The sequence below is a fragment of the Neofelis nebulosa genome, chromosome 17, assembly GCF_028018385.1.
Source record: "Neofelis nebulosa isolate mNeoNeb1 chromosome 17, mNeoNeb1.pri, whole genome shotgun sequence".
NCBI lineage: Eukaryota > Metazoa > Chordata > Mammalia > Carnivora > Felidae > Neofelis > Neofelis nebulosa.
In genome coordinates this window covers 13,515,083-13,534,742 of record NC_080798.1, presented here as the reverse complement: position 1 = coordinate 13,534,742, position 19,660 = coordinate 13,515,083, and the positions used below count along the sequence as shown (strand labels likewise).

The 19,660-nt window shown below is 53.0% G+C and overlaps 1 protein-coding gene across 3 annotated transcripts; it reads left to right on the top strand.

Moving 5' to 3' along the window:
- The first annotated feature begins 45 nt into the window (after positions 1-45).
- Positions 46-18,981, top strand: DEDD2 (death effector domain containing 2). Of its 3 annotated transcripts, none has more exons than XM_058708256.1 (5): positions 46-69; positions 2,219-2,585; positions 4,071-4,193; positions 9,101-9,241; positions 17,767-18,981. In XM_058708256.1, the coding sequence occupies exons 2-5, from the start codon at positions 2,258-2,260 to the stop codon at positions 18,156-18,158; spliced, it is 984 nt and encodes a 327-aa protein (XP_058564239.1). In that variant the 5' UTR covers positions 46-69; positions 2,219-2,257; the 3' UTR covers positions 18,159-18,981. The 3 variants fall into 3 exon arrangements, with proteins under 3 accessions (XP_058564239.1, XP_058564236.1, XP_058564238.1); XM_058708253.1 differs by lacking the exon at positions 46-69 and adding an exon at positions 1,473-1,615; XM_058708255.1 differs by lacking the exon at positions 46-69 and adding an exon at positions 1,504-1,653.
- Positions 18,982-19,660: the final 679 nt, after the last annotated feature.

Here is a 19,660-nt window from a genome sequence, read left to right as displayed (position 1 = left end):
AGTCGGGCCTCAGACAAGCGCCTGCGCAGTTCTCCTGGGCTGCTCTGCCAAGAATCAGAAAGTTAAGCGGTGAGAAGAGGGCATCATTGGAAAAGAGGGCCCAGGGAGTGGAATGGGTGGCGGGAGACCTTGACAGAGGTGTTATTTCATGGCTGAAGAGGCTGAGCATCTCCGAGAGCACAGCTTTGGAGGCAGACACAGCTTTGGAGGGTACTTCCCCTCTCTGGACCTCACTGTTAGTAGTGTGTAAAATGGGCTTGACTCACCTCAAAGGCTGTTGAGGGGATTGGATGAAATCAAACACGTAAAAGCTCTCAGCACAGGGCCTGATACACCGTGGGTGCTCCCTATAACCCATGTAACATGGACATAGTCCTTCCCAGTTTGTAAAACTGCTTTCCCTTCCCTCCCACTCTTCGGTTGATTTAAGGATATTCACCGGGCTTCAGTACGTGACAATTGCCATCGGAGGGAGGGACTCTTTTGAGGTCACTGCTGCAGCCCAAGTAGAGCCAGTGCTGAGCCAGTGCCAATCAGGACCCAGGTCTCCTGCCTTCTAAGGAGAGATAATCCCAGGGATGGGAACCACTCTAGTAGGGGACTTGTTTCAAGGCACGTGCAGGCCTTGGCCTTGACTCACCAAGGTGTGTGGGGGGGGGGGGGTGTCGGGGGGGGGGGGGTGGCCACCGCGCCCAAGGCCCTGCCCCGGGGAGCTGCTCAGACACACAACCTGGATTCCAGTTCTCTTGGTAGAGACAGTGCAACTTGTAGGTGCAGGTTAGAAGAGGGGGTATTGGAAGGCCCTGTGACCTTGGAGGGCAGAGATTGGAAAGGGTTTCAGAGGGAGGGGTGTTTGAGACGGGGACAGGGTGTCTGACTGTAATGGGGGACTGTGATGGATGACATCAGGAGGTGCACGGTCAGGATGGAGGGGTCTATTGCATTCGGGAAGGAGGTATTGGTTCCTAACATAAGATGCGGGAGCTTCCTGGTCTTGATCAGGGGAAGAACTTAGCTATGGGGGTTTGTGTTGGATGAAGGGAGATTTCAGTCGGGGCATGAGATGGCACAGTTGTGATGTAGGTTCCTGGTTGCCATTAGGAATAAGGGGCAGTGTAATGGGGGAGTGTCCAATTCCTGATCATAAAGGGGCCTAGGCGCTATTTGAAGCCAGGACTGTCGGGATTGTGGTCCTTTGCCATGGGCAGCTAGGAGCAGTGGTAATGTGGGCGTCTAGGTCGTGATTAGGATGGAATTGTAGTACATGAGATGGATTTGACATGGGGGGCAACGAGGACCCGACGGGTTAAGTCACTGGCTCACAGAAGAACCCTGTAACCAGGTATCAGCTCCAGTTCAGAGGCGGAATCGCTCTCGCTTTGCGCAGGCGCAGCACTGGCGAGCTAGAAGCTACGGTTGGAGGCTGGCCCGGAGGGGTGGGGCTTAGAAGCTTCACTCTGCGCTTGCGCCGAAGGGGCGTGGCGGTCGCACCTGCGCGAGTTGGGGGAAGGAGGAGGGGCGAGGTGACGCAGGCGTAATAATAGAGAAGGTGCCAGAAAGATCCAAAACAAGTGGCTGCGGCCGTCGCCCAGGATTCGTCAGACGCCGGAACCCGGTGAGGATCCAGAGAGGCCTGAGGGCGACTGGTGGCGGGTAGATGGAACCACTTGGGTATTGGGGAGAGAGCGGTACCGCCCTTGCAGGGCGAGAGGGTCGGGTTAGGGCAGCACCACCTGTGTGGGGCGAAGGGCTGCTTTGGTAGGCTCCACTTGTGGGGGGCAGAGGGTCGCTTTCGGAAGGTATGATTTGGGTGGAGTCGCGGCGCTGATCGGACAGTACCACTGGCCGGAGCCAAGGGGTACGTCCGGACAGTGCCACCCAGAGTCAAAGGGCAGTTGGCAGGGTGCCCTGGGATGGGCCCCCGCGCTTATTCGGACCGAATCACGTAGTCGGGTCCGGAGGCTGGTTCGGGACATACCACCTGAGGAGGGGCGTTCGGGCTGGGTCTGGGAGGACGAGCGGGGTCTAGCGTCTCGACCTGTTACTAGGGGACCTCGGGCGATACCATTCCTTTCTGGGGGAAGGGGGAGGCAGAGACGGCTGGGTTGTGAAAATAGCCTTGCCCAGCGGATCGAGGTTGGGGAGACGCACTGGCGGGGGTGGGGTCCGGGTCCCCGCGTCGCTGACCATTGCCCCCTCCCCTCTGTGTGGGTTCTAGGCCCTGGTTCTGAGCTTGTGCCGCCCCCCTCCCCCGGGTATGGCGCTGTCCGGGTTGACCCCGGCCCCGAGCTGGGAGGAGGATGAATGTCTGGACTACTACGGGATGCTGTCGCTTCACCGTATGTTCGAGGTGGTGGGCGGACAGCTGACCGAGTGCGAGCTGGAGCTGCTGGCCTTCCTGCTCGACGAGGCCCCCGGCGCGGCCGGCGGTCTGGCCCGCGCCCGAAGCGGCCTGGAGCTGCTGCTGGAGCTGGAGCGCCGTGGGCAGTGCGACGAGAGCAACCTTCGGCTGCTGGGGCAACTCCTGCGCGTGCTGGCGCGCCACGACCTGCTGCCGCACCTGGCGCGCAAGCGGCGCCGTCCAGGTAAGGTTGAATGGGAGGATGACAGACTTCCGGTGGGGACAGGGCCTTTCTCTCTCTAGGACTCTATGGTTGCCAGCGATATGGACAGCACCATATCAGCCTATGTCCCAACCCGCGCCGCCCCTCCTCCCAGAGTATCAATGAGGAACACAAGAGGGAGGAGGCATGGCTTTTTGGGAGAGGTGAACTTGTGGAATTTGGCCACATCAGTGAGGTTTGTGGCCAGTGTTTATGGAGGGCTTATTTCATGCCAGGCACCACGGTAAGCCCTTCGTGTGAACTATCCCCTTATATTCTCCTAGTAATCCCATGAGGAAGTTCTGTTAGTGTTCCCACCATACAGAGAAAACCACAGGGTTAAGAGGAGTTAAGCAGCTTGCTTACATATAAGAACTGAATCCTGTGTGTTGAGCCCAGAAGTTACAAGGTGTTGGGACTGACACAGTGTGTGTTCCATGAAGCTTATATTTAGTGTGTGGGGGGGAGGGGAGCAGCCATTAAGGCAGGTAATTTATTTTTAGGTTTGGTTATAAAAAGATTAAAGCAAAGTTAACAGAATATAGAAAATAGGCAGCGGTTTATAACGAAGGCGGCCTTTCTCAGATTGGATAACCAGTGAAGATTTTCCTGAGAAAGCGACGTTTGAATGGAGGCTGTACTGCTGATGTGCATAGATCTCACAGGAGAAAATGCTAGGCAGAGGGAAAGACAAGTTTTCACCCCTTGGGTCAGGAATGAGTTTGGTATCATCAGAGACCTGTGTGGCAGGAGCAGAGAGGGAGATAAGCCACTTTACACAGGGACATGCAAATGACACATGTAGAAAGTGTGGGAGTCAGGATTCAAAGGCAGCTGGCTGGCCTCTGAGGGCTTGGCTCTGCCCTTAATCCTCTGAGGGAAGTACTCATGGAGGAGCAGTCCTAAGAAGATGAGGAATTCAAGGATTTAAAGGACAGGAGTCCTTTGTGTGTCTTGGGATCGAGTTGTTGAGCTCTTGGCTGGGTTATTAGGGGTGCAGTGGATAGTTGGGGAGGGGGATTGTGACCTTCCCCTGCCTAAAGATAACCAGGAGAAAGGCAGCACTAGAGAAGAAGTGACAGTGTTTTTGGAAAAATGTGTCTGGAGGTTAGGCTACGGAAGAGAAGATTTGGGGACCATGCTTACTCCTTGGGGCCTCAGGGATAGCTGGGGGCAACATTGCAGGGGCCTGACCGTGACTTGGCTTACAGAATAACCCTGACAGTTGGAGTTGCTGTAGATAGGGGTGGGGTGGCCCCGGGAGGTCATGAGTCTTCTCTATCTCTGTAGGCATCTAGCATCCACCGGGCAGGAAGCCTTTGAGAGGGAGCAGATGTCTGGGCTCCGACCTCTGGGAACCTGGGCTCCCGGTGGAGCAGTAATCTATCTCCAGGTGGGAATTGGAGGCTGGGCCTAGGAGGGTGCCAGACGCTGTGAATACTTCTTTCCATTTTTCTCTCCGTGAAGTGTCACCGGAACGTTACAACTATGGCACCTCCAGCTCTTCCTCAAAAAGGACAGAAGGCAGCCGCCGTCGCCGTCGCCAGTCAAGCAGTACCTCAAATGCCCAGCAGGGTCAATGGGAGACAGGTGAGCCTAGGTGGGTGGGCAAGATGGCAGTGTCCCTTTCTTCCTTCTGAACCCTGATGAACCCGCTCCATCCTGGCCCATTAAGGAAGGGGACCAAGGGGTCATTCTGTCTCCGCATTCCTTTGTGTGTATGTGTGTGTGTTTATTCTACAAAAGTATGTGTCCAGAAGCAATGAATGGAATTGTTTGTTGTGGTTTTATAGTTCATCTGAATGACCTCACGTGGTGGGTATTCTTCACGTGGCTGTCTTTGCTGGATACCTTTCTGAGATTTACTCGTGTCGAGGACCTTTAATTGGTTGCTTTTAATTGCCGTGCCAGTTCATTTATGCAGCCTCCTCTTTCCTAGTTCCTGAATTATTCAAATATAACTTCAAACATACAGAGAAATTGAAAGATGGATGCAGTGAACACGCTCCTATCTTTCACCTTGATTCAGTAATTTTAACATTTTTGCCACTTAAAAAAAATTTTTTTTTTTAATGTTTATTTATTTCTGAGAGAAAGCACGAGCAGGGGAGGGGTAGAGAGAGAGGGAGACACAGAATCTGAAGCAGGCTTCAGGCGCTGAACTGTCAGCACAGAACCTGACTTGGGGCTCAAACTCATGAGCCATGAGATCATGACCTGAGCCAAAGCTGGATGCTTAACTAACTGAGCCACCCAGGTGCCCGTACATTTTGTTACTTTTGCTTTATGTGCATGTACATGTACACGTAATGATGGGTTTTTAGTTGAACTCTTTGAATGGAAGTTACAGCTATCGGGACACTTTCCGTTTAAATAGCAGGCATTTCTTGAGAATAAGGAGAATGTTCTAGACTACTTCAGACCATTATCACACCTGAGAAAGTAAATAGTAATTCTCTGATATCCTAATGGTTCATTTTCTTTTTTTTTTTTTCTTTTAAATTTTTTTTCAATGTTTTTTATTTTATTTTTGGGACAGAGAGAGACAGAGCATGAACGGGGGAGGGGCAGAGAGAGAGGGAGACACAGAATCGGAAACAGGCTCCAGGCTCTGAGCCATCAGCCCAGAGCCTGACGCGGGGCTCGAACTCACGGACCGCGAGATCGTGACCTGGCTGAAGTCGGACGCTTAACCGACTGCGCCACCCAGGCGCCCTAATGGTTCATTTTCAAATCTCCCCAAGAGTGACTCTACTTTCAGGACTCACTCATAGTTGAGTTTCTCTGCTTTGAATTATTATGTCTCGTTAATCTTTTAGTTTAGAACCCAAACTTCTCCCCAGCTGTGTATTTGTTTCTTTTCTTCCCATGACATCTGGCACCTTCTTGACCTGGTCAGGCCCATTGTTTTGTAGAATGTTGCGATTGTTTCAGGAAGTGCCTGATAATTTCCTGCTGGTGTCATTTAACTGGTTCCTTTGTCCCCTGTATCTCCTGTGACGTGGGAAGCCACTCCCCCCCCCCCCCCCCCCCCCCAAAATACTCACACCAGGAGACAAGTGTGGCAACAGCCACTGGGCATTGTTTATGGTTTATAAGTTGAAACTTGGGTAATTTCCAGGAGTAATAGCTTAGTGAGGTAAAAGTAAGGTGCAAAAAGAAAAAAAAAAAGTGGGTCAGGAGGCTTGGTTAGATTCAGGTTACATGTTTTTGGCAGGAATGTTCCTCAGTCGATGCTGTGTGCCTCGCCGTGGAGTGCATCAGCAAGCTTAAGGTCTGCTTTTCTTGCTGTGAGGGGGAAGTTTGATCACTTGCTTAAGGTGCTGTCTGCCGTATTTGTCCTTTATAAAGGCACATTGTCCCCTTTCACGGTTAGTAAATAACCTATGGGGTGACACTTGGGCACATCCAGCTCCCCAGCGGTATCGCCCGTGGGTTTAGCATGCACTGTTGATCTCTGCCTGAACTGGTCATTACACTGGTGTTCACAAAAGGGTGATTTTCTTACTGTTTTTTCAATGTCTGTCAGCTGGCATGTAGTCTTTCAAGAGTTTTTCTGGGGCGCATGGGTGGTTCAGTTCGTTAAGCGTCCGACTCGATCTCAGCTCAGGCCTTGATTTCAGGGTCGTGAGTTCAGGCCCTTTGTTGGGCTCTGCACTGGGCATGAAGCTTACTTAAAAAAAAAAAAAAGTTTGTCTTTTCTCTCTCTCTTGTCCTGAGGGGTGGGGGAGTGTCACTATGGACTCATGTGTTATTATTTATTTACTGGGTTAGAATATGTTAGTCGTTCTTCCTGATGTTCAGATTGACTAGCTCCTACTGTCTTTTTGATTTGCTTCCATCATTCTTTGGGCTTCCTGCTCTGTGCCACTGTAAGGTGTCCTGGACTCAGCTTGTACTTTTCTCTTTCCAGCCCTGCAATCTGCTGTTTCCAGAGGCCTGGTTTCTTTTAGAGGCACTGGCATGTAGAGACCAAGACTTGGGTGCCGAGTAGGCACATTTTTCTGGGTTCTTTTAGTGAACAGGGTTAAAGACTGCTTTAAAAAAAAATTCCTATTTGGGGCAACTGGGTGGCTCAGTCGGTTAAACGTCAGACTTCATCTCAAGTCATGATCTCACAGTTCATGAGTTCGAGCCCCGCATCAGGCTCTGTGCTGACAGCTTGGAGCCTGGAGCCTGCTTAGGATTCTGAGTCTCCCTCTCAGTCTGCCCTCCCCAGCTCTCTCGCACTCTGTGACTCTCTCAGAAACAAAAACAAAAAGAAAAAACAAAAAAAACCTATAAGATTTAAAAAATAAAAAAAAAAATTTCTATTAGTGCTTTCAATTCAAAATTAACATTACGAGGATTTTTTTCTTCACATTAAAATTTTTGTTTCTTTGTTTTCAAAAAAATTTTTTTTTTTTTTTTTTTAAATTTTTTTTTTCAACGTTTTTTTTTTTTAATTTATTTTTGGGACAGAGAGAGACAGAGCATGAACGGGGGAGGGGCAGAGAGAGAGGGAGACACAGAATCGGAAACAGGCTCCAGGCTCCGAGCCATCAGCCCAGAGCCTGACGCGGGGCTCGAACTCACGGACCGCGAGATCGTGACCTGGCTGAAGTCGGACGCTTAACCGACTGCGCCACCCAGGCGCCCCTCAAAAAAATTTTTTTAAGTTTATTTTGAGAGAGAGCGAGTACAGGAGGGGCAGAGAGAGAGAATCCCATGTAGGCTCCATGCTGTCAGTGCAGAGCCCAACTCGGGGCTCGATTTCAAGAACTGTGAGATCACGTCCTGAGCCGAGATGAAGAGTCGGATGGACGCTGAACAGACTGAGCCACCCAGGCCCCCTTTAGAATTTTGGTTCTTAATAACATTGGGAAAATGGATTTATTTGCTTCATTTTACAACAATCATAAAATAGCTTTGAAAATATGACGTCAGTACCACTGCTGACTACATCTACTGAACGAAACATACCATTTATTTGTGGTTCTTCCTGTCCTAGGAGTATATCCCACTGAGAGTTTATACAGGCAGAATGTTCTTCCAAGTTACTTGAAATAATTCTCTCGTTCGTGTTACTAATTATATGTATGTGTGTGTATGTGTGTGTATATATATATGTGTGTGTGTATATATATGTATACGTATATATATATACACATACATATACACACATACACAGCTAGATTCGTTTCTGTTTAATTTTATGGTTGGTGTTATTTTGGTCTCTTAAATTTTTAGAATATGTAAAACGGTTATAAGACTCAAAAGTCAAAACTAAGGTACATAGGAAAGATGTTCTTAGAAGTATCATTTCCAGTGTTGCCCCCACCCCCTCGTGAATAGGTAACCAATTTCACTATTTCCGATTTATCTTTGGTGTTTTGTGTTATAAAAATAGCAAGTATGTATGTATTCTTGTTTTCTCTTTTTTTAACGTAAAATGTAGCAAATTATAGCCACTTACATTATATTTTACTTTATTTCACTAAACAGGCTACTCCGGGAAGTTACTCTGTACTACTTGTCAGATATTTACATTATTTTCACATTTAGATAGTTATAAACAATGCCCCAGTGGCTTGTTTCCTGGTGTGAGTGTGCAGGGGTTTCTTCAGGGTCAGATGTGGGACTGCTGAGGGGTGGGGTGTGCTCTTCTGAATGATGCTAGGTTATACTTACTGGTTGTGTATTTTCCTTTTTTAATGTTTATTTTATTTATCTTGGGAGCGAAAGAACACGGGTGAACACGGCAGGGGCAGAGAGAGAGGGAGAGAGAGGATTCCAACCAGGCTTCGCGCTGTCAGTGCAGAACCCGATGCAAGGCTCGAACTCACAAACTGTGAGATCATGACCTGAGCGGAAATCAAGAGTCGGATGCTTGGGGCACCTGGGTGGCTCAGTCGGTTAAGCATCCGACTTCAGCTCGGGTCATGATCTTGTGGTTCATGAATTTGAGCTCCGTGTCAGCCTCAGACCCTGGAGCCTGCTTCTTCAGATTCTGCATCTCCCTCTCTCTCTGTCTTCTGCTCACACTCTGTCTGTCTCTCTTTCAAGAATGAATAAATAAGCATTAAAAAAAAGAAAAAGAGGGGCGCCTGGGTGGCGCAGTCGGTTAAGCGTCCGACTTCAGCCAGGTCACGATCTCGCGGTCCGTGAGTTCGAGCCCCGCGTCAGGCTCTGGGCTGATGGCTCGGAGCCTGGAGCCTGTTTCCGATTCTGTGTCTCCCTCTCTCTCTGCCCCTCCCCCGTTCATGCTCTGTCTCTGTCTGTCCCAAAAATAAATAAAAAAAACATTAAAAAAAAAAAAAGAAAAAGAGTCAGATGCTTAACTGAGCTACTCAGGTGCCCCAACTGTTCATCTTATGGACAGGGCCACTGAGGTTCAGGAAGCAGAGGGGGTCACCCAGGGTCTCATGGCATGGAGACCAGCCTTGAGCTCTTCTCCAGGCGCCTGCCCCAGTGCTCTGTTATCCTGGTCTCAGCATGCCCTGTCTTTCCCTCCTCAGGTTCCCCACCGACCAAGCGGCAGCGGCGGAGTCGGGGCCGGCCTAGTGGTGGTGCCAGACGGCGGCGGAGAGGGGCCCCAGCCACCCCCCAGCAGCAGCAGGAGCCAGCCAGACCTGCCTCAGAAGGCAAAGTGACCTGTGGTAGGTGTCTGCGGGCCTTGGTGAATGCATGCATGGAGCCTGTGACAGGCTGCACACAGGATGGGAGAGACAGGCACTCGTCTGGAGTGTGGCACACCTAGTGGGTAGGCAGTGGCTTCTGTCCTTCTGGACTCGGATGTCCTTTCTGTTATTATCTTGCTTGTTTATGTCTGGTCCGGAGTTGAAAGATCACAGGTGCTACCTTCTCCAGGAAGCCTTTGCAGACCACTCCCTGCTCTCAATTTCATTTGCTTTTTCAGTAAATGTTTTCATGGGTTTATGTATTTTACAGTCTTTTCTTCTGCAGTGGTGGAATATCGCACAGGGGAAAATGAGGATCCTGGGACAGGCGGCCAGGTTCATTTCTTGGTCTTGGCACTTAAATAGCTTGTCTGACCTTGGGCAGGTGGCTGAACTCTTTTGTGTAAGATGAGGCCGACAGTGGTGATTTTCAAGTAGGGTTGTGGCGAGAGAAAATGAGTTAAGCCGGTAATACATTCACGGCAGCGCCTGGCCTGGGGCCCATGCTGTGCGCTGCTTACCAGTTTGTGCCTCTTCATGCTGTTACTGTGCAGTGTGCTTAGGACAGGAATAGCGGTGAGGTCCCTGCCCTTGGGGAGGCGACCTTCTAGTAGGGCGACAGATCAGTGGAACTGAAGCTCACTTTATAGATAGTGCCATGAACAGAGGGTGGGGAGTGGGTGGAGGAACCCGGCTGGAGCCGAGCTGCTGGGCCCGGCAGGCCTTGGAGTAGATGGGAGTTGGGATTTTATTCCATATGGCGAGTGTTATGTAGGGTTTTCAGCAGAGGATTGGGGTGCCCTGATACTTGGTCTTGATGGAACTCCGACTCCATCTGGAAGATCAGTTAATAAACGACTTACGATTTATAAAGGACTTAGACCCGTGCTAAGCGTATAGGGCATGCTCTGCCAGGATGTGTTAAGTAATTTGAACAAAGAGGAAGCAGAGAATTGAGTAAAGAGGCTGCACAGCCTGAGCAGGTGAGGCCGAAGGTCTGGCCCGGGGAAGTTCTGTTACGGAGAAGGGGTGGACTAACAAGGCTGCCTGGGCCTGCAGGTGTGCTGGGTGGGATGGGGTGTAGGGGGGAGATTCGTGCTTAGACTTTGGCTTTGAGAAAGTCTCCCTGGTCCTAAGGGGAGTAGACGGGTGCGGGTGGGCACGCTCTCTCTCTCGCTCAGCCCACACCACTCTGGTTCCTCCTCCCCCGAGTGTCACATGAGGCTGCAGATACATGCGCTGAGTGCTGCCGGGAGGAACAGACCAATAGAGCCAGCCAGTGTCCTCCAACAGCCCCCAGCTTGTGGGGGTGGCTGCCCGGTGTGACTCTTCCTCGAGGCAGGCAGTAATTACCAGAGCCCCCCAGAGCTACCTGGCTGGCAGAAGAAGTCACTGCCTCCTAGGGAGCCTGCCGAGCGGAGGCTGGGGAAGGGTCTCTAGTTGGCAGCAGAGGCTTCGGGTCTCTTCCCTGAGGGCAGGGCTGTGGCAGGGAGGTGCTTACATAGGGTGTGGCTGGGGCTTGCAGGGAGGACTGTAAGCAGGTCTGACTGCTGACTCACTGGGCAGGGTGGGGCTGGAGGGAGGCCCTCCCCAGTAGGGCCCTGGTTGTTGGTTGTTTCCTCTGAAAAAGCAGGGATGGCTCACCTTTTTTTTTTTTTTTTTTAGTGTTTATTTATTTTTGAGAGAGAGAGAGAGAGAGAGAGAGAGAGAGACAGCACGAGTCGGGGAGGGGCCAAGAGAGAGAGGAAACACAGTATCCGAAGCAGGCTCCAGGCTCTGAGCTGTCAGCACAGAGCCAGAAGTGGGGCTCGAACCCTCGAGCTGTGAGATCATGACTTGAGCCAAAGTTGGACGCTTAACTGACTGAGCCACCCAGGCGCCCCCGGGATGGCTCACCTTTAACAATGTCTAATACCAAGGGTGGAAGGAGGCGCCTCCAGACCCGAGTGATCTGCCGTTCTTGTCCCCTCCTGTTGTGTGGGAGCTCTGGGGGTTAAGCCCTGGTCAGCTGCCCTCCCGAGAGGGGTAGAACTAGACTAAACTCTGTTTCCAAAGGGGAGCGACATCTGGAGTATCCTGGGTTTGGACACAGGACCTCTTTAGTTTCCATTCTTTCAGAGACATCCATTGGGCATTGTGCTGGGCATGCTAGTCACTTGGCCCTGAATTCTCAAGACAGCCTTGAGGTAGGGGTGATAGCCCCGACCGGGCAGAGTGGCAGGGTCAGTTCCTTCTCTTCTCCCACGTGTGTTCTCAGAGCATTTACTGCATGCTCGGTACGGTGGGGATGGCAGACGCTTGTGCTCACAGGGTGCATGGTTTGGTGGCAGGAGACAGAAACTTCAGGTGGCGACTGAGAGAAGGAAGGGCAAGGGGTGGGGAGTGATGGGAAATGCAGTTTAAGAGGCATTTTCAAGGGAGGGTCGTCTCAGAAGCCCCCTTGGAACAGACCGAGTGAGCATGTAGATGATTGGGAAAGAGGGTTATATATACAGGACAGCAGGTGCCAAGGTCTGAGTAGGAGTGAGCTGGTGGTGATGAAGGGATGGTGAGGAAGCTGGCGAGGCTGGAGTCAGGAGCAAAAGGAGACAGCTAGGAGGTGAGGCCGGGAGAGGTGGTGGGGCCCATCCTGCGGGGCCAGCAGCCATGGGCCAGGGGTTTTGTTTATTTTTTTTTCATTTATTTTTTTTTAAAGAACATTTTTTAAATGTTTGTTTATTGATTGTTTTTTAATGTTTATTTTTGAGTGAGAGGCCAAAACACGAGTGGGGGAGGAACAGAGAGAGGGAGACACAGAATCTGAAGCAGGCTTCAGGCTCTGAGCTGTCAGCTCAGTGGCCCTGTCCATAAGATGAGCAGTTGGGGCGTCTGGGTGGGTGGTTCAGTTAAGCATCTGACTCTTTTTAAAAAAAAAAACAAACAACTTTTTTTTTTTTTTTTTAACGTTTATTTGTTCATTCTTGAGAGACAGAGTGTGAGCAGGGGAAGGGCAGAGAGAGAGGTAGACACAGAATCTGAAGCAGGCTCCAGGGTCTGAGTCTGACACAGTGCTCAAATTCATGAACCGCAAGATCATGACCTAAGTTGAAGTTGAACTCTTAACCGATTGAGCCACCCATGCGCCCTGGTGTTTTATTTATTTTTGAGAGAGCGAGCACAAATGGGGGAGGTGGCGGGCATCAGCCGGGGGGGGGGGGGGGGGGACACACAGAATCTGAAGTGGGCTCTGTGCTGACAGCCGGATGCGGGGCTTGGACTCATGAATCGTGAGATTATGACCTGAGCTGAAGTCGGACGTTCATCTAACTGAGCCACCTTGGTGCCCCTCGTTTCTTTAAATGATGGAAAGCAACCAGAGGATTTGAGTGACAGGATGAGCTTTGCTTTTTTCCCTGTTTTCTGTGGAGAAGGTACAGAGGCAGATACGCCAGCGTGATGAACCTTGTCCCTCTTTCACCTGGTTTCAGCAGCTGTCAACTCATGGGTGATCTTGCTGCATCATCCGTGTTGTTTGGGAGTCAATTTCAGGTGTCTTGTTATTTCATCTGTAGATTTTCCACTGTGTACTTCTAAAAGATCAGAATTCCTTAAAAAAAAACAAAACAAAACAAAACAAAAAAAAACCACACCAAAAAAACCCTGTCTAATTGGCGCTCTTAAGATCCAGTTGTCTCATGAGTGCTGGCTCTCCTAACCCTCTCCTGACCTCAGAGATTTCCCCATCTTGCCGTTTTCTCTCCCTTGTCCCCCTTGCTTTGTAGTTGTTGAAAGTAGTTCTGTAGTTTGACAGTTGCATCCTGCGGTCGAGGGATTGAATGTGTTCCCCTATTGTCTGTATTTCCTGAAAATTGGTGGTCAGGTCTGGAGAGGTCTGATCAGATTCTGGTTTGATGTTCTGTTGTATTTCCAAGCTCGCTTCCCAGGTGGTATCATGGCCTTCCATCAGGAAACAGGTAGCGGCTGCTGATTTTGTCTCTGCCGTTGGTGGCAGCCTCTCCTTATTGTTCAGTAGAATCTTAATGTTTGACATGTCTCAGGGAAGAGACTAAAGCAAGGGATGGGGTGCCACCGTGTCCAGAGGAGGATGGTGCTGGCCCTGGAGTCTGGTGACCGGTCTGAGGTGACCACACCCCTCTGCATCTCCAGGGCCTCCTTTGTAAAACCAGAACCTGCTGGGAGTCCCCTCCCGTTTCCCTTGGCGTCTCATTCTGCCCCAGAAGGGAGGGGCAGGGGGACGAGGGGGCGCTGGGGCCCACGTGCGTACGGGAAGCCAGAGCATCTCTGCTCACTAAGACAGTGTAGCCACAGCCTCTGCCCTGGGGTCAGGGAGCCTCTGCACAGCTGCCCTAGTGGAGAGGGACTGTGGCCAGAGGAAACGACTTGGCTGCACGGGCGCCAGACGGTCTTTGAGCCTTGCTCCTCCTCAGTGGCGCACCTGGGCCAGGCAGTCCGCTTCTCTGCACGTCTGCTGCTTCTGTTATGGCCCAGCCACCTTTGGCCTTCCCTGACTCCTGCCCTGGCCCTGTTCCTGACCCCCCTGCTGCTTCCGCAGTGCAGCTGGAGTCGTCTTGGCGTGAGGTCACGTCCTTCCTGAGGCCCTCCGAGGGCTCGTCATGTGCCAGGCACTGGCCTCCGCTCTTGACTTTCATCCAGCTGTGTCATCCCCAAAGCGGCCCCACGGAGAGCAGGTGCTGGTTTTATGTAGGAGGCCCTGGAGGTGCGGAGGGGTGTGGTCACCTTGGGAGGCCCAGGACTCCCTGCTCCACCGGGTTCGGCCCCGCCCCTTCAGTCGTGCCCTAGTGCCCTTCTCCTCGAGGTCCTGCCACACCGACCCCATCCTGTGAACACCTCAGGTGCATTTCCTGCTTCCGGACTTGGCGTGCGGGCCATGCTGTATTCCGGGAATGCTGCTCTTCACTCTCCTGGTTTTTCTCTCTCGACCTACTTGTTCTTCACATTTTACTTCCAGTGTCATTTCCTAGAGAGGGCCTGTCTGATCACTGCCATCTAAATTACACCTCGCTCTAATTTTCTCTCGTGGCCCTTGGCATGTCTTTTAATTCCAGGTTTCTATATGTCGTTGTGTGAGAGGCAGCAAACAGGACAGGGGTAGTTAAGAGCTCAGGCTCTGGAGCCAGGCACCCCAGTTGGAATTCCAACCCTGCCATTTCCTGTCTGTGTGGCCTTAGGCAGGTGATTCATCCTCTGTGCCTCAGTTTCCCCATCTGCAGAAAGGAGGTAATAGCACTGCCGTATGAGGTCGCAGGGATAATCAGAGGCTTAATAAATGTGACACGTGTGTGCAGGCTGTGGTAAATACTATGTACGTGTCAGCTGTTACCCTTCAGTCATTTCGGTGAGGACTAAAGGAGAAACCGAGCTTGGTGCCCATGATTCAGGGCCAGGGACAGAGAGGAGGCTCGCGTACTGTGTAGGTCTCCTTTTTCCTCATGGAGTCTCCTTGTCCTCTTTCTCTGTGTACCACACTCTCGTGTTCCAGACCCGAGGTTGGACTGTGGTCTGGCGAAGGATTTCCTCACTTGTCAGTGGGGATGAGGAAAGTGCTGTGGGGATTTGGGGCCCATGGTTGGGAGAGCCCTTGGGTAGGACCTGGCCCATGAGAGGTGCTCTTTAACTGGGGTTCCGTATCTTCCAGGCCCACTTGTGGCAGGGGGGGATGCACATCACGCCAGCATTCCTGGCACTTTGTAAATATATCTGTTGAGTGAAAGAATGGATGGGACACACACTAGTCCATCCTGGTCCTGTTGTCCTTCCACCCGCCATGGGTGGGGGATAGGCTCTGGGTGAACAGTATCTGCCACGGGTTGAGTGCCGATCTGTCTTGAGGAGAAAGGCGATCTGGGAGGATTTCACCTGCATAGGATGTGCGGTTCTATGGGCTGGGACTTGCTGGGCGAATGGGTGTTGCAGGGCAGAGGAGGTGGACAGGTCATTGTGTGAGTAAGGCTTGTGTTGGGGGCACTGCCTTTGTGCCTGGAGGGCAGGGGATGGGGGAATGCAGCCGGGACCGAAGGAGCAGAAGAGGTTGACTCGGGTCCAAGTGAGAGAGGGCCAGGCCTGGGCAGGGGCTGTGGGCTAGAGAGGTGGGTGTTGAAATCGCAGTTCCTGTTTCTGGGTGCCTTCTGGGTCCTAGGCCCTGGGGCAAGTGCTTCATGAGTCGCCTTATTTAACCCACATGACCACACCGTGCGGCAGGGGCCTCTTGTTTGTCTGTTTATGTTTTTCAGATGGGGAAACTGAGGCTCAGAGAGGTGAGGTCACATGTCCAAGGCCCCACAGCTAGAGAGTGGCAGAGCCGGGACTCACCTCAAGGTCTGTCGGACTCCGCCACCTGGCTCCGTGCCTCTGGCACTGAGCTTCCCTGTGTGGCCTTAGACAGGTGCTGCTCCTTCCAGTCCCCTGCTCCCTGGCCCCCACCGACTGAAGGCATGGTCAGACACTCATGGGAGGCAAGGATGTGGGCCCAGAGGTCTTAGGTGGTTTGTAGGTGGAGGGGGCTGGGTCTTGGTGCTGTGGGAAGTCCTAGGGGCCGAGGCCAGGTAGGTTTCCTTGGGCCTTGAGCTGAGAGGGTGAGGTTCCCCTCCAGGCCGAAAGAGGAAGGGTTTGGGGTTTGGGGTGGGAAGAGGAAGTGGGTGGTACTGAGAAGTCATCTGGGGGAGCAGAGACCTGTCTTCCACCTTGTGCTCTGTGGCTGACACTGTGAAAGGTAAAGGGAGTTGGGGACATGGCCCTCCCCCTTCCAGAGCTTCAGTTTCCTCATCCGTCGAATGGGTTGACAGCCCCTGCCCCCCAAGGCTGATCCTGTTCAGTGGCCTGGCCTAAAGCATTTGGCACATTGGAGCTTCTGGCGGCTGCTGTTCTTGGAGCACCTGTCAGGCACGGCTTACTGTGCTAGCTGGTCCTTTTCCGTCCATTGCTCTCTTTTTAATCCTTTTAACAATCTTTCAGAGTCGGAATTCCCCGTTCAGGTAAGAACCTGGGCTCAGAGAGACTGTGACTTGTTCCAGGTCACACAGGTGGTGCCTGGAGGCTCTTGGGTTAGAATCGTCTCCATGGACCCGAAGCTGTCCTCTGGGGCACCGGAGGCTCAGTGACCTCCGTGGAGGGCTGCCACTCCCCGGCCAGGTGACCTGGGGCAAATCACTTCACTTCTCTTTGCCTCCATTTGCTCACCTGTAAATTGGGGCGATAGCAGGGCCTGCTACATGGTGTGTTTGTGGATTAAATAAATTCGGAGTGCTTGTTGTCTTTTCCAGCTCCTAGCTGATCCTCAGGGCAGCCGTGTTGTGTGGGGAGGAGGTTCTGTTAGTGACGGGTGGGAGTTCAGTAATCCCACAGGGAGGTGACATGCCTGAGGTCACATTTACAGGGCCAGTCTAGGAAGTCCCAGGTCCTGTGCCCTGTGTGGAGCTGCCACCTCATTTGGGCAGATGTGGGCGGGGTTCTAAGCAATAGCAGCGTGACTCAAGCTGGCCTAAGCACGGAGGGAGTGGATGGTAGCAGAAAATCCAGGTGTTCCCAGGGCTCGCATGGGGAGCTCCGTGTTTCCCTCTCCTTCAGTGATTCTGAGTAGGCCTCGTGCTCTCTCCCCTCTCGGTGGCCGAGTGACCTCCCGCAGCTTCGGGCTTACGGCCCACTATCTCAGCCACCTCTGAGGGAAGAGAGCGCCTGCTACCAGTCGAGCCAGCCCAGTTTCAGCCTGGAGATTCCTGGGCGGTGCTCATTGGGTGGATGGGTGCTGGCGATGCGGCTGGCCCTGCAGGAGTGTCCCTGAAGGCAGGAGGCGGTGAGGCTGGTTGTCTCAAGGCAGGTCCTTTAGTTATGTGTTGATTCTTTCACGAGTATACATCGAGCACCCACCGTGTGCCACAGGGCTGCACAAGTGAATGAAACAGTCCCTTCGGGGACTTGGCAGGGAGACAGGTGGTAAACGTGTCGGTGTAAAGGAAAGTGCAGAGGAGGTTAGAAAGTGATATGTGCCTTGGGAAGAAATGGAGCAGGGTCTGGGAGACTGGACATGTTGGGGGCCAGGGTGATGGTGGTAAAGTTTTAAGTAGGTTAGATGAGGCCTCGATGGGAAGGTGGCATTTGAAGGAGGAGAGGGAGCAAGTCCTGTGAAGACGGGCAGAGCAGCTCCAGCCAAAGGAGAGGCAGGGCTGGGCAGAACCTGCCTGGTGGGGGGGCGGTGCAGCAGGGCACTGAGGCTGGAGCGGAGCACGTGAGGGGAGGGGAGGTCGCCAGGTCAAGAGGTAACAGAGGCCAGGCCACAGGAGGGAAGCCATATGAGGGTGTCACCCGTACTTGGGTGTGGTTATCAGAAGGGGGAAGGATGTGGGGAGGTGCAGTGCAACCCATGGTGGGGTGGGAGGAGCCTGTTGGAGGCGGCTCGACGGTGGGAGGAAGGGTTGCGGTTCCCCTGGTCCCATTGCACAGTATCAGTGTGTTGGCTCCTCCCTGACCAGTCGTTCCTTCCTCCGCAGACATCCGGCTCAGGGTGCGAGCAGAGTACTGTGAGCACGGGCCTGCCTTGGAGCAGGGCGTGGCATCCCGGCGGCCCCAGGCGCTGGCCCGGCAGCTGGACGTGTTTGGGCAGGCCACCGCAGTGCTGCGCTCCCGGGACCTGGGCTCCGTGGTGTGTGACATCAAGTTCTCGGAGCTCTCCTATCTGGACGCCTTCTGGGGCGATTACCTGAGTGGCGCCCTGCTGCAGGCCCTGCGGGGCGTGTTCCTGACTGAGGCCCTTCGTGAGGCCGTGGGCCGGGAGGCTGTCCGCCTGCTGGTCAGTGTGGACGAGGCCGACTACGAGGCTGGCCGGCGCCGCCTGCTGCTGATGGAGGAGGAGGGAGGACGGCGCCCAACTGAGGCCTCCTGATCCTGGACCTGGAAGGACTGAACCCACCTCCCAGCCTCCGGGCCACTTTCTCCCCCGGAGGACATCCATCTCTGCCCCTAGAGGACTGTCACTCCAGCAGCTCTGAGGACTGGACAGATGGCCTGGCCCCTTGACAGCCTCTCCCACAGGATGTGGGCTCTGAGGCCTAAACCACTTCCACCTGAGTTTTCTTCCCAGCCTTCCCCCAACCCTACCCCCAGGTGTGTTCCCTCAGCTTCAGGAGGCCAGGGGCACAGGCATGCAGACCGGAAAGGAGGGAGGCACATCTACACATTCACCAAAGGCCCCCTTCACACCGTGTCCCTGAACCTGGGCTTTGTGCACACATGCACACTGCCCCTCTGGAATTTCCCCTGGCTGCCCTGGCCTGCTCCACACATGTCTTTGGCCTCAGGGCTTCTCTCTCAGGATCTCTGATTTTACTGCCCCCAACCCTGGACTCCAGCACCGCTGGGCCCTGGGGCTAGGGTGCACATGGGGCCTGCTCACCTTGCCCTCACATCTCCACAGCCGGCCAGGGCTCTGCCCAGCTTCCATACACAGACCTGGCTCCACATCCTCCTGCCCCCCCAGAGTTGGACGTGCAGACTTGGACATGGACCTGCACCCAGCGTGTCACACCGCAGTGCATGTCACACCACAGTGCAGCAGCATTAGACCAAGTGTGTTGTTGCCTATGGGGCCAGGATCAGAAACCCAACTTCCTTCTCAGAAAGGGAAGGCAGAGGCTTGGGGCTGATGGGAAAGGCCTTTTATAAATGGCGCCAATAAAACTGCCCTGGACTGGGGCTTAGGGTGGGCATCGAGACTCCCTAGGACTCTTTCTTTACGGGCTGGAGGAAGGAGCTGATGACGTCCTGGGCCCAGTACCCATCCTGGAGTTCCTGGCCCAGTATCAGGCTAGAGGAAGGGCAGGAGGCCGGAGTATCTGCTGCTGCTGCTGCCAGAGGCTTGCCCGCCTCTCTGGGCCTCAGTTTCCTCATGTGTCAAAGGAAATACTGCCTTGGGGTCATACCTCTCTCAACCCCGTTTGCACATGCTTGGCCCTTGGATGTTCCTGGGAGTACTAACCAGTGTTAATTTTATTCACTGAGGTGGGCTAGATATCTAGCCCAAAGCTTTGGAAAGTGAGTGGATCATGAGCCACAGTTCTCTGCCTGGAATCCCTGTCCAGATGGCGCCTCATGCCTTCTGAACAGTCCTCTCCTAAATCTGGACCTGCATGCTTCCTCCTGAGGCTCAACACTTCTTCCTGCTGCTGTGGCTACAGGAGGTTGTGGCCTCCTGTTCTTTCCCAACCCCTTGTTTAAGGGCTTAGGAACTCAGGTTTCTTAATACCCCATGTTTTCCTTACTGCGTGGGAAGGGAACCAGGGCTGGGGGTGGGGTGAGAGGGGTTGGGCAGGGACTGCTAACATTTCATGGGGGGTGGGGGGCTCCTGTTAACATTTGGGAACCTGGACCCCTGGCCTCCATTGGTGT